The sequence below is a fragment of the Cydia splendana genome, chromosome 8 (genome assembly GCF_910591565.1).
Source record: "Cydia splendana chromosome 8, ilCydSple1.2, whole genome shotgun sequence".
Classification (NCBI taxonomy): domain Eukaryota; kingdom Metazoa; phylum Arthropoda; class Insecta; order Lepidoptera; family Tortricidae; genus Cydia; species Cydia splendana.
In genome coordinates, this window is record NC_085967.1 from 16,986,070 (window position 1) to 17,012,866 (window position 26,797).

Sequence of the window (26,797 nt, forward strand, 5' to 3'; positions counted from 1 at the left end):
GATGACCTGAGATTTTATTAAGGCGATATGATTCGACTCATCAACGAATCTGAGGGGGTGAGGTGCGCGGCAAACCGTGAAGCCCCGCCCGCGCGTCCCGCGACCCTCTCGCCGAGCTCGTGAGCGCGCGCCGCGCACGGTAAACATTGCAGACGGGTCACAGTATTAATGATCTTATGATGGCAGTATTTTAACTAGACCGGGAAATGGTCACGTTTTAGAGTTTTTATTGTATATGTACGTATGTATTTTTTGCATTACGTATTTCTGATCATTTCATGTAGAATTATTATTTTTATATAGACATGTGTACTTATTATTGATCAGTAAGAACGTTTTAATTTCATGGCAGCGTGTTCGAGTTAAAGTACCTAAAGGAAAGTAACAATTTTAAAGGAGACGGTCAATTAAGGGTTCTATTTATAAAGGTTATTAACCTTAATCAACAATTTTACTTTACAGATTCCTTTAACTCAATAACGCTGCCGTGAAATTAAAACGTTGTTACTGATCAGTAGTACTTATTTATAAGCTCTAAAAACAAAAAAAAAACAGTTTCAAAGTAAATTTCTGATAACTTTTTGGTCAGTGCAAGCCTTATGGTTTCGTCTTGGCAACATTTTACATGAAAATGTTTTTGGTGGGTCTCATTATCACAATTTCCAATACTTTTATTGCCTAACTTAATAAATTATTGTTTACAATACCTATCGACTTTATACCTACTTTAATGATCACACAATTTTAACGAAACAATGTTTTCAAGAAAATAATTCAATTAAGTGCGAGTCAAACTCGCGCACCGATGGTACCTACATTTTATTAAGTACATTATATACATATTTTTTTATTAAGTTGTAACTGACTCATCATCATCATCTCAGCTATAAGACGTCCACTGCTGAACATAGGCCTTCCCCTTGGACCTCCATTCCGGTCGGAAGCGACCCGCATCCAGCGTCTTCCGACGGCCTTAACAAGGTCGTCTGTCCATCTTGTGGGTGGACGTCCTACGCTGCGCTTGCTAGTCCGTGGTCTCCACTCGAGCACTTTTCGACCCCATCGACCATCTTCTCTGCACGCAATGTGGCCTGCCCATATATATATATATATATAACATTTTCAAGAAGTCTGGTCGCTTGTGGTGAAAAAAAAATGTATGGAGAACAGAGTGGCCAACTTTCTTAAAAATAGTTTATCTAATACTGATTCTAAAATGGTATCACACATGCTATTTACATTTCTACAAATAAAGATATGGCCTAGATGGTGTTTAAAGTGAAGTATGGTGCTAACTAGTAAAAAAGACATAAAAGTGCGATTATCTCGAAAACCACGAAACTTTTACTAGACCTATAAGTGCATTTTCTGGACCAGCCTAAGCTGCCCTGTCGATGGTTAGAAGGTTGTCCATTAATTACTGGACACTCTGTATAGAGATGTAACTAACCCAAATGGCACTTGGCACTTTTTTTATCTGATAGTCAGCAAATGAGCCGCCTGATGGGAAGCGGTCATCTGATACTACTTTAAACACTAAAACGTCCATGCGTTATTGATTTAGTGTAATTTCCCCACAACAAATTAGCCTTTTGGCTGCACTTGGGCCGAGCACAAGCATAAACAGTAGCAGTAGGTACTAGGTACAAAGAAATCACGGAGCGACATAACCTCCTCGTTCAAAGCTACCACGATAGGCTCAGCTAGAAAGTCGTAGAGTAACTGACTGCAAATAAATATGGGAGCGATAGCTTGCACTCCGTGGTCCATAACAATCAAACAGATGGCGATGGCGTCGCATTCTTACGCCGATAAGGATCCGATAAAAGATAATTTTAGATATTAGACAAAACAAAAAACCTAAGGTAGGGAATAAACACATTAAAAAATGTTGGCTAACGGCGTATTGCATAGAGTATCATTCTATGGAACTTGCTAACTATGTAAACAAAAGTTACTAGTAAATTCATTCATTCATCAAGTTTGATTACATAGTTAGCAAGTTTCATAGAACGGTTACCGATACGACGGTTATGTCAATTACACAAACGTGCACGGTGCGTAACGGAATGGGTAAGTAATATATAATAATAATATAATTTTACACTAAACAAAATATCTGCAAACAAAAGATTATACGAGTATAGCGCCAACTACGCGCCTCTGGGCTGTATCTTATTCTTTGAACCTCGTGGCGGTGCAGCGATACAAAATTCACGTACGATCGCAGTGAGCGGGGTAAGCGGGTGGTGCGGGTACAGAGCGCTTAGCTCCACCCAGACGCTCAAGGGCATTGGGCCTACCAATCGTCTTAATAATATTAACTAGATTTTGCCCTGTGCGCAGGGCCCTCAGGGCCCCGCGGTACGCGTGTTGTTTGCTGTTGGTGCTGTTGTTGACGTGTTGTTGTTGGTAATGTTGTTGTTGCTGTTGTTTGCGCTGTTGTAATTGCGTAGTAGCTTGTTTTCCAAAGGGAAAAAGAAACAAAAGTTGTACTTTTGCTAGGACAAACAGATCCGCGTGCGAGCACTTCATTCCTGTAGCTCGGTAGCAGTCCGGTTATGTGAGGGTCGCAGTTCTAACCTAACCTAACCCACTTTTCTGGTAGCAGTCCGTTTCTGTGAGGGTCGCAATTCTAACCTAACCTAACCCACTTTTCTGGTAGCAGCCCGTTTCTGTGGGGTTCGCAGTTCTAACCTAACCTAACCCACTTTTCTGGTAGCAGTCCGTTCCTGTGAGGGTCGCAGTTCTAACCTAACCTAACCCACTTTTCTGGTAGCAGTCCGTTTCTGTGGGGTTCGCAGTTCTAACCTAACCTAACCCACTTTTCTGGTAGCAGTCCGTTCCTGTGAGGGTCGCAGTTCTAACCTAACCTAACCCACTTTTCTGGTAGCAGTCCGTTTCTGTGAGGGTCGCATTTCTAACCTAACCTAACCCACTTTTCTGGTAGCAGTCTGTTCCTGTGAGGGTCGCAGTTCTAACCTAACCTAACCCACATTGTTGGTAGCAGTCCATTCCTGCTGTTGTTATTGTTGTGTAGTAGTTTGTTTTCCAAAGGGAGAAATAAATAAAGTTGTACTTTTGATAGAAAGAAAAGATCCGCATGCGAGAACTTCATTCCCGCAGCTCGGCCTTCGGCCTCGCGTGCTTGGGAAATCGTAACTTTTCCTATTGGGTCGTGTTGCAGCTCCAACTTCCTCCTCACGTGTGACGCTTCGAACAAGACTAAAATACAACCAAGCGCAAGATGAACTGCCTGTAGGCACCTTGAACTCTCAATTATATTTAATTCATGTCGACCGTGGTCAAATATTAAAATTAGTGATATGTATTTAGTTCTTAAATAATTGGATTGCGATATGCCTATTAGGGTAATTTTTTCAATTATTTCAATTTGACATTTTATATTTATTTAAATTTATGATTATGATGATGAATTTGCACGCTTGACGGGCGTGGCGCGTTGCATGCGATCCAAAACCGGGCGCCTTCGGCACCCTCATACTAAAAGCGTAACACTATACATATATTGTAACATCCCCATACTGTATCAATCCAAATAAATAATTTGTGATTTTCAAAGGAGTCAAAGAGCACGAAGGAATATAATCATTTTACAGATCGGACGTAGGTATATCAGTGAAGGTGAAATACTGTAAATATATCATACTTACATACTCACAATTATATTATCTAGGAATATAAATTATTATTTACCTACATTGAAATTGGTTGCTGACCTAGTGAAAATACTGAAATATTTTAACTGTTGATGTAGGAAAGCTAGGCGCTTTCAAGCACCTCGTAAAGTATTAGATGCTTCTGTTATCAGAAAGTGTGTGTTTTATAGCACTTAGTGACTTTTTCTTACGTTTCATATGCTTTGATTCCCATTGTTTGTAAATGGTAAAATCACGTGACCGCGCGGAACACACTGACGCAGGTCCGTCCTCTACAAGCGCTGCCGCGCGACTGAAGAGGGCGTAAGTGCGTTCGCGAGTGATGGCGGTTGCGGATTTAGTAGGTATTGAAACATAGAAATTATTTTAATGATGTTACCGAGACAAAGTGATCCAAACCATCTAGATTATCTTATTACCTATACATTTATGTAAAAAACAAGCCAATAAAGTTTGTATTGTAGCTCTGAGATTGATTTATTGTTAAAAAAAGGCGTAACTTTGGAATTTTTTTCTATCGAGCAAAGTTTATCTAATCATGTTTTTGAGATCCAAAACATATCTGCCAGATCCTTAAGTATAAGATATATTTTTTTCACAATTTTAAAACATTGTTTCTTATATTTCCGATGGATTCAAAAAACTGGTTCGCTTAGCTCCTACGGGAAAAGCACGCCTTAAATACCAAGATCGGCCGCAACGGTGCTCGAAATTAGAGATGCACCGGATATTCGGTTACTATCCGGTATCCGGCCTATCCGGACATGATTTTAATATCCGGCCGGATACCGGATAGAAACATTGCTTGAGTTCGGAGTAAACAATTTGGATTTAAGAAACAGTCACGGTCATCATCGTACTCGTTTATTATTTTAAAACAATTTAAACATTTGCACGCACACTCATTTCGAACCTAGAAATGAGTCCGCGCGAACGTTCACTAGGAAACAGGTCAATCCTACATAATGCGCACCTGAAAAACCGAAATGAAGGTATAGTTCCGCCGGCCGAATATTCGGCGGCCGGATACCGAATATTCAGCCGATAGTCAGGCCAAATATCCGGTATCCGGCCAAACAACTATCCGTTGCCAACTATACGGTGACATTCACGGTACGGAATCGCAATGACGTGCCTCATGCGAAACTGCTAAATATAGCTATACTACTATAGCATAGCATAGCTGCATCCTGCAACAGTTATACTGCCTTCAGTTGATTCAGTAAGGTGTGTGAAGCGCTTTAATGGAACATATAAATAACACTGTCCAACGTGGAAAGGTCGGAAATTTGCTGAATTTAGAGCTAAATAATATCAGGTGTACTTTTTGGCTTGTGCTTAATAGAGTAAAAAAGTTCACCTGAATTGATCATACCATCTGTATCTTTAATTTGGTAAGCCATTTCTGTGAGTAGAAAAAGGAAACAAATTTAAAAAAATTAGGCGTGAAGCGTTGTCCTCCAATAGAAAATGTGAATTTCGCGCCTTTTTCTACTGACTAATTGTAAGTGGGTTTGCCAGAGTATAATTTTAGATGATTTGAGCTACATTAATAAACGTCCATCCAAAGAATTAACATAATTCGTGAAAAAATTACAGTATAAGAAGTTATTGTAATATTTAAAACCTGATTTGTTACAGATTATTATAATTGCAGTAGTTTAATATTACTCATTTATTTTGTTTTTAAATTCGAATAGTGTTTATTTTAGTACCTCAAATAACTAAAACCGTGCGAAACGTCAACCATACGTCAACATAACTTGACAGCTTGACGCTGTCATTAGTGTCATTCATTTGCAGATAATGCGTTGCGGATTTTGCATTACGAAAATAAGCGATATATTTTCGTGGTTGTAAATATAATTTCCGTCAATCAACAATTTACAACATTTGTTATCTGTTTTTGTATTTAGGTTCTAATTAAAGTATAGTCTAAAAAGCAAATGAACTGGAACTAAAATGGAAATTACAAGGAAGAACTTTGCCGAACAATTCGATAACATAAGTAAAAACTTGAAAAAGTCATGTTTTGTGGGTTTCGATGCGGAATTCACAGCCTTATTATCAGGAGAGTGCTTCAAACACCGGTAAAAATATCTTATAGAATTACTCCACTTGTATATTCAAATAAGCTTTCTTCCTTTCCTTTTAAATAATTTATTTAATTCCTTTATAAATAATAAAACACTTAAAAAAACATCCGATCCCTACTATAGATTTACTCAATAAAAGTATCGTATTAACACGTTATTTATATTCATGTGATTCCAGGTTATTTGATACAAATGAAGAACGGTACGACAAAATAAAATCTGAAGTGGGTAGAATGATAATGACCCAAGTGGGATTGACAATGTTCCAGTACGACCGTGAACATGATACATATGTAGCTACGGGTTATACTTTCCATCTCTGTCCGCAAGCATTTGGAGATGTAGACCAGTCTTTTATATTCCAGGCTTCCACGCTCAGGTTTCTTTGTAGGCACAAGTTTAACTTCAACAAGGTAATTGTACATGTTGCTGTTTATCATTAACACGATCGCGAATGGTTAGTGACGTCACGTGTCATAGGCCACACAAAACAAAAAATACGCCATTGCTATTCATGTCTGGAAATGTAAAAATAAGTATCCCGACCAAATTATTAGTTAACTTTTTGTTTTGTACAATTTTTATTCAAAATATGGAAAAATGTGATGCACAATTTAATCAAGTAGTCTTTTGAGTCCTGTTAACTTTGTCAATGTTACTCCCCTCTTGCTATTATTTCTTCTTATTCAGAATACATATTGATGACATGTAAAATGGTAACTCTCAGTTCCTTGCTTGTTGTAAACTCCTTTTAAAATGATTCTTAACTCATATTTTATTCTGTAATTCCAGTTCACATATGACGGCATCCCATACCTGAGCAAAGCGGAGGAGGCCCAGGTGCGGAAACACCTCGCTGACAACATGATGTTCAAGAACCTCACCCGCATGCTAGAGATGGAGGATGAGAAGCTGCTGCAGAGCCATTGCTCTGACGTTTCTAAGTATGCACTTTATCATTTTATGTATATTTGGTATAGTCATACAGAAATAAGTAAGCTTAAGAGCCCATCAACGTGCACACTAGCGCCACAGCTAAATAATCGTGATTATTTAAATTTAACGAAAGATATTGAAAAAAGGGGGCCGCTACGTACTGTATTGTGTAGTTAAGTACCTTTTGAATACATCAAACTAGTTTTTATGTTGCTGGTTAATTTAAATAATCACGATTATTTAGCTGTGGCGCTAGTGTGCACGTTGATGGGCTCTTAATAGTGCTCATTCAATACATGGCAAGCCTTACTTAATAACAGTGTTGGCCGAACATTATAAAATAAAATAAGCCTTAAGGCCGAACGTTAACCGCAATTGACCATTAACCATTACAATTTGAACCATAAATGGTAACGGACGGTTACAGTTGACGGTTCAATTTGTACTGGTTAATGGTCAAGAATGGTCAATTACATTAACGTTTCGGCCAACACTGCTAAATAATAATAAGTTGTATTGGGAGGTGTGGTATAACATATGATTAACCCTAGGGCTAGATTTGCGCTTAGGCCACAAGGTCCAGACCTAGGGGCCCAGGCAGTCTAGCAACAGTTTTGAGATGGAGAAGGGGCCCCCCCTAAATTCTAAGTGCATACCAAGTGCCCTATGTCTCTAAATCCGGGCCTGATTAACCCTTTGAATGCCACGTCTTTCTTGCGCGCCGCGTCATCGTGAACCTTTCCGGAATGCACGAAGCTTGACATTGGGCTGTAGCCGCACGCGTCAGTAACGTCTTTAGCGGTCAATAGTGCTAGCTTTAGCGGTGATATAATACATATCCAAATCTAGTGGCATGAACAGATTAAGGGTCAGTTGCACCAACCAGTCCAACCACATTTGACAGACTGATCAACGTCAGTCGGCGCGCCCCGGCGCTTTACTATGAAACTTTCCATACATAAAAATTTAGCGAACTCTAACGATACAATCAGTTTGGTGCAACCGACCCTAAATCAAACACGGACTATACACATTGTCACATCATATACATGTATGTTTCAGATGGTTGAGCATCAATGAAGAGGACACAATGTATATAGATGTAGAGAGTCCAGTGCTCCGATATGTTCTCCACAACGAGATCAGGCTGCGCTTCCCGGAGGTCCTCACCACGGATAGCCTAGGTAATAGTAACAAGGTAATTTATAAGCTTCTAGTTATAATCATTTATTACACAATTTTTTTTAAACTAGCGTTTAAATATGAATCGCATTTTGTGCAATAAATGATTTCAAATAAAAAAAATAAATGGTATAAATTTAGTGACACATATTATTGTCATAGATATGACTCTTCAACTTCCATGGATGAACATTTGCCAGCCAAAAACCGCCTTAGATTTTTTTTTTAATGGGAATTGAGTTTAGAGTCTGGGCGAACTCGGGTAAGCATAGGACACAATATCAAGTCTGTAGGATTCAGGAGTTCAAGTACAGAACACTAGCCTTGAAAAATGTGAAAAAATGTATGAATTGCAAAAATTTAAGTTCGAACTTTGAGAATAGATCATTTTCGCGGCACGGCATCTAGAGCTGTTAGCAAGCCGTGTCGTTGTAAAATACTCGAGAAAATAATCAATATCGTTAATGTCCAACCGAAGTTTCGGTTTCTGCCAAAAAACTAGGAATTGCGGGCCGAAGTTTCGGGTTTGACATAAAAACCGTGTAGCCGTCGAGCAAAAAATTCGGTTCAGGCCGAAACTAGAACAAAATCGAAGCTTCGGTTTCGCCAATTTGCGGTTTCGGTTGGACACAGAATATCACTACTCATTTTATTTATATTTAATTTTTATTTTTCCTTAAATAGTTTAACATGGTAAAAGTTTTCAAATATATTGTTGTTCATTTTACTATATTAAGGACCCCTGTCGGGTATAGGCCTCCTCCATATCTTTCCACCTTTCTCTGTCTTTAGCCTTGATTAGCCAATTTCACTACTCATACTCATCTGAAATTGCTTACTTCATTCATTCATTCATTTATTACACAAACCCCCTATTATCACAAACTATTATATTGCAGGTATTAATATACAAAGATAAATACGTAGAAGGCGCTAACAACGCTCCGTTGGCTATTCTAGAAGAGAACCTCATGAGCCACCTACTGGGCTTCTCACAAATCATCTCACTCCTCGAGCAATATCAAAAACCCATCGTCGGCCACAACATATTTATAGATACAGTGCTACTCCATAATCAATTTATAGGACCGTTGCCTAAGAAATATTCCACATTTAAAAAGAATATTCACATGATGTTTCCAAATATGTTTGATACGAAATATGTCTCTCATGTTATGGCTAAGAAATTGTCGTATGATGAAGTATGGAAATCAAATGCATTACAAGAGTAAGTCACCTGTTTAATTAAAAATAATGATTTATTCAAATATCGGCGCTATTGTCTGCAACAAAATTCAAATTGTATGTATGCATATGAGATGCATAATGACAGTTTTTGTAAATTATGTTTTGTTTTTGGGTACCGAACGAATCCATTATTAATTACTATTAGACATCATCAGGTTGATGGTACTTGAACGTATTTTCATATTAACTACGCGAAGGTAGCCTACATTTCAGCACATTCAGAAACCGCAAATATGGGTCAAATTTGACTTGCAAGATTTTATTACAAGCTGACCCACCCTGGGACCGCTTACTATACATTTTAAAAACATCAACCTGTAAGCGTTATTTGTTAACCAATTGTTTTTATTTTTAGCCTATATGAATTCTTCTCAGAAGCGAAATGCAAGAAATTACAAAATGGGGTGAATCTTATAAAGCTGAGTACGCCATTTGATGTGCAGCAAACTTACCATGAAGCGGGGTGGGACTCTTACTGTTCAGGTAATTTTACTCATCATCATTAGCCACATCTGTTATAGATGCTTGTTGCAGCGCTTGTGGGTTTTATGGCTTATCGCTGTTGATGGCTATAAACTCCTATAGCAGCGCGGCAATATTTTACTTATTGGTACTGCAAGCATTATAGTTATATCGGGTATTGTCCGCAAATCGACAACCACTGTGCCTATTTTGTATGTGTGAAAAACGAGGTAACGCTACTCTAACCACCTCGGCTCCTCACGAAACCTAGCAAGGATATTAGGTTGCTAACTGCCTCCTTTACTAAATGTAAAATAACATTTCTAAATGGTTAACCCTCGGTTAACCTGCTATACTAACAGTGCAAATTGAACTTCCTGGCATAATATAGGCTGTCAAGCCAGATATATCTGTAGCAATGTAAAGCAAACTAAGGTATGGTATCCCTAGGAAACGAACAAAAAGCAGTAATGTACATCGAACAACGATAAAATGTAAACACAACAGTTCAACAGATAAGATATAAATGCGATTTTCGAACAATTCAAACGTCATGCTCCCTGGAAACCCCACTGTCTGTTTTGTGATTTATTGAAACGTAATGCTGATGTACACAATATGTACTGAATTAGTACATACTTAAAAAAAATTGTACCTCAATAGATCGAGAGTACAATTAACTCAATTCGGACTTGCTGTAGAGCATCTCCCCAGCAACCCCAAAATTTAATTAAAGAAAATTCACGTAAATACATACTTTTTAGAAAAAAAGACGCCTAATAAAAATTGTACTGCAGTTTTTAACGTTCATTGAGTTAGCCATGGCTAGTTAAATTACCTAATTGTCGCCAGGACGCAAGCGTCTCCAGCAGACTTCTCAAACGTACGAAACTTTGTATTTTTATATAGATACAATGAGATACACACATTTTATTTATGTTATGATCTTGGTTTCTGGTGAGAGTACCAATATTTTCTTATCAACCAGCAATGGTGTAGTTGCATTGATCATAAACGTATGTACTTATTTTTAGTCGTGCCTACGTGTTTTTTATATGACGTTATTGAAGTATCTTGATAACGTTAAAACGAAGATTAGGTACTTTTATTTTTATTGCTAGGTAGGTACTTATAGGAGTTATAATTCATAAAACCATATTTTTTATCTCATTTTTAATTGTTTAACGTAAAACAAAACATTACTTCAATAATGTCATGTAAAAAACACGTAGGTACGACTAAAAATAAGTACATACGTTTATGATCAATGCAACTACACCATTGCTGGTTGACAAGAAAACATTGGAACTCTCACCAGAAACCAAGTTCATAACATAAATGAAATGTGTGTATCTCATTGTACCTATATAAATATACAAAGTTTCGTACGTTTGAGAAGTCGGCTGGAGGCGCTTGCGTCCTGGCGACAATTAGGTAATTTAACTAGCCATAGCTAACTCGATCAACGTTAAAAACTGCAGTACAATTATTTTCTGGCGTCTTTTTTGCTAAAAAGTAAGTATTTACGTGAATTTTCTTTAATTAAATTTTGGGGTTGCTGGGGAGATGCTCTACAGCAAGTCCGCATTGAGTTAATTGTACTCTCGATCTATTCAGGTACAATTTTTTTTAAGTATGTACTAATTCAGTACATCAGCATTACGTTTCAATAAATCACAAAACAGACAGTGGGGTTTCCAGGGAGCATGACGTCAATTCAAAGGTAGTGTTGCTAACCCGCGATTTTTCAAATTTGCCGCCTTTTTCTACTGATTTGCTTGACCAAGTATAGTCATTATTTTCATACCAATAGAGTTGAATATTCGTTATTGATCTTGCAGGCTACTGCTTCATACGGCTCGGGCACTGGGCGGCGTGTGAGAACATCGGCAAGTTCCGACCGGTGGGGCCGTCGGAGGCGCTCGCGGCGCTGTCACCCTACAGCGGCAAGGTCAACGTCATACGGGGCGCTATTCTGTACATGGTAAGTCTTCTTCTTATTCTTCTTTTTAAAATTATGGCTTCAGTCCAGTGGGACTATTTCGCCAGTATCAAGGTATTAGGAGCTAAATACGACGACTAAAATTGTACGATTAGTACAGTGTACGGTTGTAAAGCGATAGCTGGACTTTACAAGTAGCACGTGGACTACCGGCCGTTGACACCAAAATGGTGGTTAAACTCATTTCAAGATTAATTCTCCATTCACTGCACACGGCATTAGTTTACTGTATAATAAGATAAGCTATTGATATTAAGGGGCCCACTGATTAACAGTCCGCCGGACGGTATCGGCCTGTCAGTTGTTCGGAACTGTCAAAATTTTGTTCTAACTGACAGGCGGATATCGTCCGGCGGACTAGCTGTTAATCAGTGGGCCCCTTTACACTTTAAACAATATTAATGAGCAAAAAACAAATGAATTAATAACAACGCGTGACTATCAAGATGGCGCTCGAACCGGAAGTCCCATGGTAAGTCGGAAGTCTTTAACCTTTTGAACGCCAGATGGCTAAGGAATACCTATGTCTTGCCTCGGACGCCAGGCGATCGCGATTATTTAAGCGAAATTGAGCTTTACGGCGTCCCGCGTAAGTCCCTATTGCATTGGCCAAGCTTTCGGCGGAATATAACGAAGCTGAAAGGAAGAATTACTATTTTATTAGCTTATTTACTATGACCGGAATGGAAATCCCTTTTGAAGCCCTGTCTTTGATGAGAGACAACAGGATACTATCATCAATATCATCATCTTTTTATTAAGACCGGGAAAGAATATAAGTTTCAACTGTGGTTTCTCTATCATACTTCCAAAACTACCTAGTCTACCTACTTCAAATAAGCTAAGCTCATACAATATTCATATGATTATAGAACCTAGAAGGTGAGGACCCACCGCGCCAGCGGCCCGACTGGCTGCACGTCAGAGCCCTGAAGGAACGGGTGCTTAACGTCGAAAAGGTAACACACACATCTTTAATATAGGTATAGAGAAATATAGTAAGACAAGAGTGCTCACTCCATACATCAGTTTTGGTACCAAAAAGACTATTATTTTCATAATCGACATATAGCATCGAGTAGCGGAATTATCAGTAGTTTAAGTAGCAGTAGTAGTACTGTCAAGTGACAATAGATGTAGTACCGACCGGAAAGTCTAATGCACAAACCTAAGACTTTCCGGTCGGTGCTACATCTATTGTCTTTTTCTTGTATTTTTTTTCTCTATGATATAGGTATACGTCAACGTCCCATAGATTACCCATCGTAACCTAGTAGCATTGATGGCAGCTTATCTCAGTCAAAAGAGTATGTTTTTTTAGTAGAAATGATAAATTATAATTAAGCGTTTCTATGGATCTTGATTTACCTTACCATCTTGAAATTGCCCATACCGATTATTTCAACTCAGACAGCTTGCCACAAAAATGCTACGAGTTTGCCCAGTTTTTACTATACCACAGTTTTTACATAGGTATTTAATGTAACTAGGTTTATATGTATATATGTGACGTCCCACGGTCAAAGGTACCTTATGGCGGGTATGGAGTTATGCATACCCCAGTAATCTACAATAAATAAGCTATCGATAACACAAAAGATCAACCTTCTAGGTTGCGTAGTTACAGTGATATGATTTTTTGAAAATAATGTTGTGAAATGAGCAACTTTGCGATAGAGAAGTTTTAAGTTTAGCCGCCTAAAAAACTATGTTCCTGAAGTAAGTTACATAGTTGACTACAAATAATAATACCTTATATATCTGAGATTAAAAAAATATTGCGACTTGTTCTGTAATGCAAATAGAAACTTTTGATATCGACTGATTTATGTGTATACTAACCAATCTCTTGAAAATAAAGTTTTATTTCATTTTCACGATTGATTGCAATGAGCTCTCAAGATTTAAATTTTATCTATTAGAAAACGACACTGACAGACAGTTTAAGCAAAAAACAATACCGATTTAGAGGTGAAAATGTATTTTCTGACTTTTTCATATAAAATCACAAAATTGAATATTTTTACTTTTAATGTGACACACAATCAATTTTTCTGAGCACATATGAAAGAAATTCTGTCATTCAAATGAAATAAATCCTAAAACCCCAACTAAATACTATATTTAACCCCTTATGCCACTTTAAACTTATATAACAATAACAGTATTGGCTCCATACATTTACGAAAAGGTACCTTATGGAAATAAATCTAATAATACATCACTACAAAATATCAATCATATTACAGTTTATCTTTTATGAATAGAAAATATTAATTTACATTAAACTGCCCCAAATTTAATCAGTTCTTCGTCATAATAATCTTAAAAAAGACCAATAATTTGTATGTAATGAAAAGGTACCTTGTGATTAAGTTACATGATGAGGCATGATGATGATGATGATGGAACAGTTAGGATAAACTAATAATATTTTGGTAATGGTATAAATCGTCTATTTCTTATCAATAATATATTTCGGTTGCTATTGAAGATAAGCGGCATTGAGGTTCAATGACCTCAGATATTCCATAAGGTTGCAAACCAATGGCTGATTTACTGCATGCGACCAAACCAAATGAAGATTATTCTAGTTAAGAAAGACTTGACGAGAGTAACTTTGGTATAATAGCAGGCTACTTGGATTTGTGATGTCGGTCGATGTACGGTTATAATATTTGCGAGGCGCCCCAACCAGAACTGAAATTATCAAATTAGTTTTGCAGAATGCTAATACAGTTCTCTACCAAACTTCTTTTCCCGTATTGACTAGTTTTTTTGGGAATTTTCAATCTTTTTTCCATAAGGTACCTTTTCTACTAAACTCTGAGACGACATTACTAGGCTTATAACTAACTTATAACAAAAATAAAAACAGGTAAACAAACGTTACGCATTAAGGTTTCAGATCACACAATAAAAAAAAATTGAGCATTTTTTCACCTCTTTACAAAACATTTCATATCTCCGAAACTAGAAACCCTCATAAGGTACCTTTTCCCGTGGAACGTCACATATATGTATTCCTATACAATCTAAAATCTTCCTATTGAGCGGTTAAATCGCAACCGCTTTCCAAAAGATGTCACTATAGGGCCGCTCCCGCGGCGCCGCAGTCACCTGTCGTCCGCTTCCGCCGAAACTTAAACCGGTTAAATTTGGTCAATATTTAAGAGTATTTATTTGAGAATAAATAAATAAATAATAAATATTATACTGCCACTGTGAGAATATGGTGACCTTTACTCCTAAAGAGATGGTGCTTTGCTCAATAACCAATCATACACTGTCTTTTGTTCGTCCATATCAAATGATAACATAGCTTGAAATCAGTACAATTGTAAATATGGGTCTTATGGGCCGCCTTGATAGTCTTTATACGTACGTGCCGCTCTATTGCTTTTTGTTTACTCAACTTTTTTAGTCTAAAAGCGTGGGAGCATCTGTAACCACTGAAAAATAAAAATATCCTTTATAGACCGACACTCCATGTGTAGTGGTCGCGTTACAAATTCTTAGACAATTTAGAGTCAGACTAATAAGATAAGTTGGCAGTGATTTTGATAGCCCAGACGGTACTAGTGTTATTTTAAAGGTCAAACTTCTATGAAATGAAATGACGTTAACTTAACACTTGCACCGTCTGGGCTATCAAAATCGCTGCCAACTTAGCTTGGTCTGACTCTACGTCCGACGTCTTTGTCCTCGAATTATTATCTCTTTATTAATAACAATATCTAAGTAGGTATACGAACAAAATTGACGTCTAATTCCGTCGTTATCAGAGTTAATTGTTCATAAACTATATCCGAACGACATAAGGCCTATCAACGGTCAAAATGCAGTTGGCATTTCTGTTATTACATCGTCATATAAGCAGAAATCTGGCGGCGGACGTCAGTTGCATAACGCTAAACAAGCGGCTATTTCCGTCCCCGTACGCGTCCGCGTTGTCTCGAGCGACAAATATAGACGTCACGAGTTCCGGGCGCGCTTAACCCTTTAGTGGGCAACGGTTAAACAACAAATATTACGTACAAACGTCTCTTTTTGGCCCAATTGTTGACTGTTAGAGAATGCCTTTAGACATTAAGTCCGCCAAACAAATACCTAATAGATGCCGACATACGAAGGTTTGGAATACAATTTTTTTAACAGCCAACGACTGAGTCCATACACTACTTGCTGCGACATGGAAAGCTATTACAGCTACGAAAGGAGTTCGGCCAGCGACCTTCTGGGATACCGGCCGAGTCGCTTTGGCTACCGAAGCTTGCCCGAATCTGACGAGTCTCCATTCTGCTTACACGCCGCAAGCAGAATTAAATTTTATCAAAATTAACTATTCTGTAGTTATTGACCTAGCGGAAAATGCGGTTTTTGCAAAGAGTGCTAGTTTTTGCCTGTCCCCTAGTAGTCCCAGTTAGACATGTGCGCCGATGGCAAAATCATCGGCGGCGGCGTCCGATGATTTTTTGACCGGCGGCGGCGGCGTGATCGGCGTGAAATCGGCGTGGCATAATTTTTGATACTGCATGAGAACGTGGCTGTAGAAATTCTACATTAAAGCCTTCTGAGTATTTACTAGGCTATCTAAAACATGTTATGTGTGTTTTCTAAATTATTGCCGAAAATATATCCCATCATGTCACTTGGTAACCATTTCTTACCAACCTAACGGTTACCAACGGTATGTTTAAATATTAATATAAAAAGGATACTTTAAAACGCTACATTTTAGGCAGCATAATGACTTTGTAAGCGGAATACAATTAAAACAAAAAACAAATCTTTATAAGTTAAGTCGTAAATCTACATTGACTTCCCAGCCGCTGTCGCCTCACCTAGGATTTGTTACGAAATAATGATATGAACTACATACTTTACATTTGTCTCAAGTGAAGTTTATCAGAAATGTATGTTAGAATAAAGATGTAATCGTTTTTGAAAATAAACGTCTCTGGCAGGTTGATTCGCTCAACTGAATGTCTTTGAAGTGTCCCGTGTTGCATGGCGCAGGGGAAAACTCGCGTCTTCAGACCTACATACTGCGAGCGACTACCCAAAGATTTGATAGACGAGCCCTCTGACGTAAAATTTAAGTGGCTTGATAAACTTTTTATGAGATAATACATTGTATTTCATAAAAGAGTTTTATGGAATATTAAGGTCTACTTTGTTTTTTTTACTGCTAGCTTAGTGATGACCCTTGGTGATTTTAGTTCCTAAGATAAGTATAATTGGTTAGCTACAGCTTACGAAGCTTTAACCTGGCTTTTATAATTTTGATTGAAATTATATATATTGTAAAGTAAAAGAAGCAGATAATCACCATAAAATGACTGAGATGATCATGTGTAATTTTAAATGATATTTTATATTATGTGATAAATAAATCAAATCATATTTATCATATGATGACCCTTAGGCGGGTCACCAGCATCACACGAGAAATCATAAAATACGCAATTATAATCGCGGTGACAGCTTGCTAGAGATTCTAAGAAGAAAATAGCATGTTTATGTCCTAGGATATGAACCTGCTATTTTCTTGACTTTAGTTCACTGATTAAATTGTCAATCAAGAGTCTATTAATGTAAAACAAAATGCGTTCTACAAAAAAGGTTTGATAAAATATCAAATAATAACCTATGATCCTGAAACTAGATCTTGTTTAAATTAACGCTACATCGTTATCACAGCTAACACCGCGACGACAAAAATTATGCTAATTTGGTTCACTGGCAAATAATAAGCGAAAAGGATCTTTAAATTATACCTGACACTATCTACTCACTACGCAACATGCAATAAGACACGACAGGTATGAAAATTTCCCACGCCGATTATACGCCGGTCAAATTTATCGGCGGCGGCGGCGTGGAAAAATCGTCGGCGGCGGCGGCGCGGCGGCGCGGCGCACATGTCTAGTCCCAGTCACCTTCGCTTTCCCACTAATAACCAAGACCACTTCACTAGCCCTGCGTCACCATTACCTACGCAAACTAAGAAAAGTATTCCCAAAATAGAACTGCGACTTTCCAGACCGGTTTAGTCCAAGTTTATATCACGCAATCCCACCTGTTCACTAGAAGGGAACACAGAAACACTGTGTTAGTGACAAAGTCAGGTAAGTGCCGGTTGGACCCGCGCCAACGGAAAACACACACATAGAAACTAACCCACACATTCATTAGTGCACCCCAGTTACAACTGATTGATAATGACCAACTGTCACGGGAAACTTTATTTTAGTGTTAGTTTTTTTAATCAGCTCGACGATGTTTGATTTCACAAACGTACGATGGTCATTTTTCATGTCACTGTCAAGGTTAATTTAAGGTTAGGATATAAATACGAATGCTAGAGCGATCGCCAGCCGCGGGAGATCATTGCGATAGTCTCGTTGGTGTCACAGCTGGCTATAGATAGATATTACAATGCAGTTGCTCAATAACAATCACCACCATTAAAATATATTGAGGTTGCTACGAAGGAAATATTTCAACAATCGCACCTAAACTCTATATGTCTGTCTAGTCCCTATCTCTTATTGATTTTAGATAAAGAAATCCATAACCAATTAATCTGAATTAAAAAGAGTTTAGACACAAGTTAACAATTCATGGCATTACTGTCACGTGAGAAGTAATTTTGAAATTGGCATTGAAATAATAACTACATTTCTATTTGCACGGCCAACGCCGTAAATATTCCATCGCTCCACGTCGCACAGAAAACTTGCAGGAAATTAAACTTAAATAATTAGAACAGCTCGCTAAGCTGACTTCTGTGACCGTTTGTGCTCGCCCGGCGCGGGGTAGGTCGCCGCGGCAACGATATTTAGTGGATTGGGGCGAGAGACATCAGTTCATCATCGCCAAGAAGAACGCCTAAACTCATTGGGAGTAGTCGTGTCCACTGTGCCAAGAACGCTTTTAAGTGTCTGGTGTACGATGTCTATGTCTATGTAACCTTCATGCTGCTTTCCTGTGTAACTTTAGTTTAATATTGTCATGTTTGAATATGACGAATGTTTAAACTAAACATAGGTACCTATTTTTTACGAGTAGGAAGCTGCGAGTTTTCTGAAAGTTTTGTCAAAATAACAATGCATTGTTCGATATTTTAGGGGTAACTTTATAACGAATCTACAATTTTCGTAAACTTCACAAGACTAAAGTGATGTCAGTATAGCTATAACTTAAGCTAGCAAGTAACCCCATGACCTTCCTGTTTATCTATATGCATTTCTTAGATTCATAGTACATACTTATACATAGACAAGGACAAATTGCCAGACATACCAGCAGACGAGTCCCTCATCCGCTGCACTTTCGGCATCCGTGCGATCGGCCAACGAGCAATAAATCCGAGGGGCATGCCGATCACTCAACACAGTCCGCGAACCGCGCTTCGCATATCCGCTATTCGTTTCTAGATTCGAATGTTCAGTCAACTGTATGCCTTATTGTTATGCGTTAAAGTACAAAATTGAATGTTTTTCAAAGGCAGATACGGCGGATACGGATACGTCTAGCGCGGCAGAATTGCTACCTCATGCCAATAGACTAATTGTTCCGTTAATGACACGTATCTTATTTTATCCAGAGATTGTCGTCGTACTACTTATATCAAAAGAAAACAGGGGGCAACCAAAACCTTGAAAGGTTAAAGTTGGATCGATAGCAAAACATCGCATAATTTTGGTATAAAATAGCTTGTGACAACCCCGGGGATCTGACGAGCACAATTTTAAAGATACATAGGTATATTTTTATTAAGATACAGAAGTATTACTTTGAATTGAGTAATTGAGATAAATGATCGCCATATCTTCGGTAGCAAGTTTCACGCGGCGCGCCGTATTTTTATTTCGCTCAAATTTCCTAGCTTGACTTTTTACAGAAAACGCAGCGTAAAATGACCAAAATCGCAGGGAACCACTGGATTAAGACAACGCTCAATATTTAAGTATTTAAAGCCTTGCCTAGATAGGCCTAGGTTTTCAGGTGCCTAGGTAGGCATAGCATTTTTAAACAGTGAAGATCCAAAACGCAGGAGCATTTTTGTTACAGTTGGCTTCGCTCCTGGCCGGACTAGGATCCGTGGATGTGAAGCCGCATGACAGTCGCTCAGCGCTGCTTGCCGTCGCTTCGCAGTACACGTAAGTTGAATACTCCTTTAACATTCCATTTCAGCCAAGCGTAGTTTAAGTTATGTATAAATCACAGTTAATAATAATGGCTTAGTTAAAAAGCTGAACTACAAAAATCTATACTATATAATTAATAAGCAGTGCCTCAATTCAATAGTAATCATTAGTGGTAACTTGCAGCATGGTCAAACCCCGGTAACTCACTAAATTGTAAGCTAAAGGAAAAATAAGACGCACGAAGTGGTCAAAAAAGTATGGAATCGTGAACGTACATCATTTTACTTTAACGTACTGTAAGTTTACATTCTATTGAAACTTTTCAGGGCTGATAAAATCCTGCGTCAGTTCCGAGACAGCCGCGAGTACAAGATATCGATGTACAACGTGTATAGACACTCCAAGCGGGCGCGAGTAGCAGTGTGGTGAGTACTTTATCTGACAAAACTTTACACTCATGTGCCTCAAACTTCAATATAGTAAACACAATACACATTGGCAGATACAGTGTTTCCGTCCTTCCTTTAACCATTTGACCGCCAATAACGGCCGCATACAAGCACGGTTATAGTTTAACCTTCACGCATTCCAATAAGATTTCCGATTTCCGATCATGCGTTATATAAAAGGCGTGGCGTACAAAGGGTTAATAAACAACACTTGTTAAAAGTAGTAGTCGTATTTTTAAACCATGATGGTGGCAATTAAGCGTACTGCCTCCACAGAACCCAGCACAATCAGTGTTGGGCATTCAAGAATAAAATCATTATTTGAATAAGAATTTGTAGGAATAAAATCATCTCTATTTTATTCCCGTCAAAAATATTCAAATAATTTTGGTCGGGAATAATTCGTATGAGAAAAAATTGAATGAGAATAACATATTCTTAATCAAATCAATATAATCATGATTTTTATTCGAAATAATATTGCACGAATAAAAATGTGGTCTGGGTACCGTATAGGTACTAATTACGTATAGTTAGGTAGATGTAATAGTAGTTGTCTAATTTATACCCATTTTATTGAATAAAATCTTACAAATTGACTGTCGCATAGTTTCAGTAACCTTATTATTTTTAATTTACTAACCAAATCATTAGGTTCAATTTAGCTGGTCTAGGGGCCTAGCTAAGATGCCAATCGCTTGCGCTCCGACAACGAAGCACTTTCTGTCTCTATCACTCTTACATATTAGTGCGATAGAGAGCCAGAGATAGCGTTTTGTTGTCGGAGTGCAAGCCATTGGCATGTTGGCTAGGCCCCCAGAACAGCTAAATTTACCTAATGATTTGGTTATTAAATTTAAAACAAAAATTGGCATCTTGGCTAGGCACCTTGGATGCGTAGCCAACATGCCAATCGTTTGCGCTACGACAATGAAACGCTCAGTCTCTAATATGTAAGAGTGATAGAGACAGAAAGCCCTTCGTTGTTGGAGCGCAAACTATTGGCATATTGGCTAGGCCCCTAGAACAGCTAAATTGTACCCAAAGATTTGGTTATTAAATTAAAAACAAAAATTGGCATCGTGGCTAGGCACCTTGAGTGCGTAGCCAATATGCCAATCGTTTGCGCTACGAGAACGAAACGCTATATCTGTCTCTCTATCGCACTAATACGTAAGAGTGATAGAGACAGAAAGTGCTTCGTTGTCGGAGCACAAGCGATTGGCATCTTGGCTAGGCCCCAGAACAGCTAAATTTACCTAATGATTTGGTTATTAAATTAAAAAGAAAAATTTTCATCTTGGCTAGGCACCTTGGGTGCGTAGCCAACATGGCAATCGTTTGTGCCACGACAGCGAAACGCTATCTGTCTCTCTATCGCACTAATATGTAAGAGTGATAGAGAGAGACTATACGCAACTCTACGGAGCGTTAACGTTTGGCATATTGGCTAAGCACCCTGATCGGATGATAGAACTATATAGTGTATAGCGGAACTCTTCAATGTGTACTATACCTAAACTAAAGTAACAAATATCAATTCAATCCGACTTTTAAATAGAAGGGTGAAAATCAACTTACAAAATATAACCGATTGTACTACAAAAATTAAATTAATTCTAAATAACATTTTAATTGAATAAAACCTTATTTAGAATAGTCCCACTTCTAGAATAATTATTCTGTTTTTTATTCCGCATTTAAAATAAAAGTCACATGATTTATTCACCTTAATTTTATTCGAAAATAATTAGTGCAAGAATTATTCTAATTCAAATCGATTTGAATAAGAATAAAATTTCTGTTTTTATTCTTATTCAAGTTAATTTTTGCCCAACTCTGAGCACAATGCATCCTCGTGTACCATCAGGAAGACAATCAGTGCATTTCATGGTCTAATAAAACATGGTCTTCCATTCCCAGAGTGACACGCGATTACGTCACAATAACATTGCCACTTTATTTCAACATAACATGTTACATGGGTACATTATACCTATGGTTAATAAGTTAAAATATTTCTTTATAATTTTATAATTTTCATTTATATGTATTTTAGCTTAAATTTTACAATAACACGTCATTTTTAATTACTCGTTAGCAATATCTTCCGATTCACGAAAGAAATTTCAGACTTTCGGGTAATTCTGTTTATACTACTGGCAACACAGGATAGCGTAGCTATGGACATTTGACAATTCGGATCTAGATAACTTCATGCCCTGACCGTCATCCTTGTCGAACGCGTGTTAATTGTTATTTCTTTCTCGCTCAGTGTCAGCAGTCGCAGTGTTTTCCAAACTTTTCACGTCGTAAGCTTGGTAATTAATGTGTAACTGTGAATTAGTTTTTTAAACGTTTGTCTTGTATAGATAAATAAAGTTTAATTTAATACATTAGATTTGTTTTATTTTACTATGTTTCTACACGAATAACTTAAAATTAATGCCGTTAAAATAATTTTCACCGTTGGTTAAAATTCTCCCACATTTCAAAGTTTGAGAACCTGTAAACAGCATGATGACGTAGGCGCGTGTCAGTTAGGTCATACGCGAATCTCGGAATGGAGTACCAGGCGGAGTATATTATTATACCATGGTGCATTTAAAATAATTGATTCAAATTAAACTTAGAAGATAAAAGCTCACCAAAGACTCCGTAGGTAGTTAATTTAGGAATATAGATTGTAACGAGTTCTTATATGTAATACCAAACGGAGAATATCGTTTGTTTAAATGCTTAATTTGCGGAACATAATACGAAGAATGTTGAAACTAATTGCGTTGTCAAGGAAGTTTACTTTTGTATTAGATGTCACATCTGGTTACAAATGCCAAAATATGGTGACGAGAAGTAAAACACCTGTCTTTTAATTATAGTGCTTGCTTCAATTCATGTGATTCTAAACATGTGACCGTGTGAAACAATGTGTTCAAGTTATTTTAGTTGTGAGTCCTGACCACCGTTGTTTAGTTTGTTACAACCATTTAAAATTTCAATTTTAATATTTGTTATGTGTACAGTCAGCTTCAAATTGCGAAATAGACCAAATATATCGTAACACCTATGTTACCATATAAAAAGGGATGTATTACGGTACATATTTGATCACTTTGGCCGTCACTATTTATTTTGATGGTGACTGCGACCGTCCGTACTTTACCCGTTTATATGGTTCCAATATGTTCTTAAATTTCAGTTCAGTCATTTCTTACAATTTCAGTTCAGTCATTTCTTACAATTTCAGTCATTTCAGCAGTTGTTTCATTTCGAATACTTTGCACGATATCTACTAAGACGACCTGAGTACTTAATCTACCCAGGCGATTAGGGTATCTTTAACTTCCCTGAGTGAGACGAGTAGACATATGTAATAAAACAAAATTGTCCAAAAGATTCTGCTCGTCGTCGTCGTCGCTTTCGGCTGCCTTTTCCACTGTAGTGGAAGAGAAAGATGCGAGGAGACATTCAGGAATCGACCAATAGCTTGGTTGTAATCCGGCGGAGCGGAGAAGAGATGTGGATTACAACCAATGGTTATCTCTCATCTCCGCTCATCTCCACCTCAGTGGAAAGGCAGCCTTTACACACTCATTGCCAATAAGTGCTACGGGTTACGCTCGTAGCGCGTAGCCATGGTTTCGCCGTATGGAGCGCGTAGTCGCTACGAACAGTGTACCCGACAGTCGGGTTCTTGGCCCGGAATGTGTTAATGGGATTATATTTGTCTACTGAGTGGATCACTTTGGTCATTTTGTAATATCATGCTTATTATATTGGTCTATTGAGTGGATCACTTCGGTCATGTTACTACTTTGTTTTTCATTTGTTTCAGGAGTAGTGCCATCATCACAGGTAGCCTGGTGCTATATGTCCTCCACAAGAGTGTAAAGGGATAAATGTGTAAATAACGTCTAAATATCTATTACTATGATCAAAACCGACTTGCCTTGTGTTATCAAATTACTTAACCGGTTCGTTGCGTCTTCCATTTCCAAAAACTTTTGGCTGTGGCGGCGAACAATTATTTCATGTCACGACAGGCGTGCCTTACGCCATAGAATATGATGGCACGCCTGTCGTGTCATACGCCACACGTTAAAAACATTGATGATACGCCTGTCGTGCCATCCGCACCGAAACGGTTAACCTGACCTTTATTCATCAACCGACTTGCCTTGAAATGAAATAATATTACGCATCAATTTAATATTTTTCAAAGGTAGCACAAAATAGGTACTTAGTTAATATTATGTTATTCCGTCAATTGTTAGTTATTAAGGAAATCAAAAGAAAAATACTGAATAAATCTTGTTTTCTAATTATGTTGTTTACTTAACATCGGGTACCTTATCGATTGGTTAAATATATGTTTTATTATTTTTCCACTAGGTAAAGATCAAGAAATGCAAACGATACGTGTTTAACCGTTAGCACTGATCAGTGAATCTTTACATTAAAAAAAAAAGATGTGCGCTTTCGTTTATTGTAACACTTGTACATAATTGTTTTCCATCTTATTTTCTCGGAAACGTTCGTATTTGTCATGCTACTTTTGTCAACCTCAGTGCTTTTTAAGCCGAGACTGACTGAAATAGCAAGACACGATCGTACGTTTCCGTGAAAATACCATGGTAAATAATTATGCACTAAAGTGTCATTCTATGGAACTTGCTAACTATGTAAACAAACCGCCATATTGAAATTGTCTCTGAATGATGAATTTACTAGTGACTTTTGTTTACATAGTTAGAAAGTTCCATAGAATGACACTATATTATCTGTACAAGTCTTACAATCAACGAAAGCGCCTGAATAATATCACCCAGCAATTCTCAATTCCGTAAATATGAAAAAATAGCATGTTTGTTTGTAGTCCACTCCCATTATGCCGGCACTCACCCAACAGACTAAACACATCGCCGAGTTATGATCCGCGTGTTTCATCTAATTAATGACTGTAGAGTTTGAAGTGGCCGATATTGCGATTTCCGTTCTACGATTATGAATAGCCATACGCTCCGCTATGAATAAGTTACGCAAAAGTGGTATCGGTAATAAAAAGTGTTTATTTACATATATGTAATATCAGCTGCAGAAATATCTATGTTCAAGGGCGTCGCTGATGGGCTAGAGGAGGCATTTTATATAGCCGATGGCTAGCCCCACCCAACAACAAATTCGATTTAAACAGGGCTTAGGTACTGTCAAACCTCAGGAAGGTTTTATTAAATAAAGTTGCACACGAACACGATGTGTAATCGTTAAATTACGCTAGGTATTTCAAATGTTTTTTCGACGCTGAAACTTATTTTACGCTGGCTGAATATATTTGACTTCACTAAACTTGTCAATCACAACCGAACAATCCCAGTAAATCAGAAAACAGTAGGTTTACCCAACGTAATGTGTAAATGTAAATTCTATTTTTGAAAAAATTACGTTTACGTGCGCTGTCGCTTTTTCAGGAAACGAGGGAATTGTGATGTTTGTTACGGGCCAGTTGTAAATTCTCATAACTCGGGCATGTCAAAATGTTTGTCCGTTATTCCTGGGCCCGTAATTTCATGGCTTACTGAGAAGAGAAGATCAATCGTCTCTGGTGAGCCAGTTCAATTTATGGTATCAGTTGCATAGTTATTACGGATCTTGAAGTTACGCTTACATTGGTTTGCATAAAGTACCTAAACGCTCGCCTGCTCTGTAACATACGAGAATAACATCTCTGCCGGTAGCTAAGGGCTAGCATCCACTTATAGAGACGGAATTAAAATTAATGAATAATGATATAATTCAACGACGGTGCTAATTGCCGTCAAAAACGTTTTATTACGCACCTACTCGTACTATATATCGACGCTTATCATGAATAGTGGCGCAAAACAAAATGAAATGCTATTCGACTTTAAATCTTACCAGTAAAAGATAGAATATTAAATGCAATAGCATTTCATTTTTAGTTGTGCCACTGTTCATGATAAGCATCGATATGTTACGGACTCAGTAATACGTTGAGGTACCTATTAGTTAGTATAGTTGAATTATCGAGAAGATGGAATTGCATTTGTAGTGGTTGTATGCTGATAGTACAAGAAAATAGAAAATTCAAATATAGAATGCCTGTAAACAAACAATACTACTACATATGCAATTCCACGCTCTCGATGATACGACTATATGCCACTTCTTTATAGCCTAACTCTAACTACTTATTATAATAGAAGTACCTTCGTGGTACAGCATTCTAACAATCAGTGTTATTTTAATATCGTGACTCACTGGATATTTAATAAAAAAATTAGCAAAAATAATTTCATAGATCCACAATAATCCACATGCCTACTTAAGGATGACGCGACACGGCAGCATAATAAAACATTTAGGCAAGTATAGTGACTATCAGGCTAGACTTATTCAACAGCCTTAGGAACGATAGGAATGGGAATAGTTGGTTGTTACCGTACACTGTTTTGTCATTGTCCGTCTCCAGAAATTTCCTGCCTTGTGTGGGCGCCGGCCTGAACAATTCGGTTAATGTTTGCTTGGGTTTAATTCCTTGCTATACACGTAAATCTGCCTTTACTGT

General features: G+C 37.7%; 1 protein-coding gene across 1 annotated transcript; it reads left to right on the top strand.

The window, feature by feature from the left end:
* The first annotated feature begins 5,512 nt into the window (after window positions 1–5,512).
* On the top strand, window positions 5,513–24,449 carry LOC134792928 (pre-piRNA 3'-exonuclease trimmer-like). The gene is made up of 11 exons (XM_063764390.1): window positions 5,513–5,770; window positions 5,955–6,189; window positions 6,569–6,720; window positions 7,775–7,910; window positions 8,794–9,122; window positions 9,498–9,625; window positions 11,446–11,588; window positions 12,479–12,565; window positions 19,686–19,774; window positions 20,089–20,187; window positions 24,047–24,449. Exons 1-11 carry the CDS (start codon window positions 5,643–5,645, stop codon window positions 24,108–24,110), a joined length of 1,590 nt encoding a protein of 529 aa, XP_063620460.1. The 5' UTR covers window positions 5,513–5,642; the 3' UTR covers window positions 24,111–24,449.
* Window positions 24,450–26,797: the final 2,348 nt, after the last annotated feature.

Bases quoted from the DNA above. Each gene is read 5' to 3' on its own strand.
- LOC134792928 (XM_063764390.1), top strand. From the start codon at position 5,643: ATGGAAATTACAAGGAAGAACTTTGCCGAACAATTCGATAACATAAGT. The intron at 6,190-6,568 runs GTAATTGTACAT...CTGTAATTCCAG, and splicing joins ACAAGTTTAACTTCAACAAG to TTCACATATGACGGCATCCC. The intron at 11,589-12,478 runs GTAAGTCTTCTT...ATATGATTATAG, and splicing joins GGGGCGCTATTCTGTACATG to AACCTAGAAGGTGAGGACCC.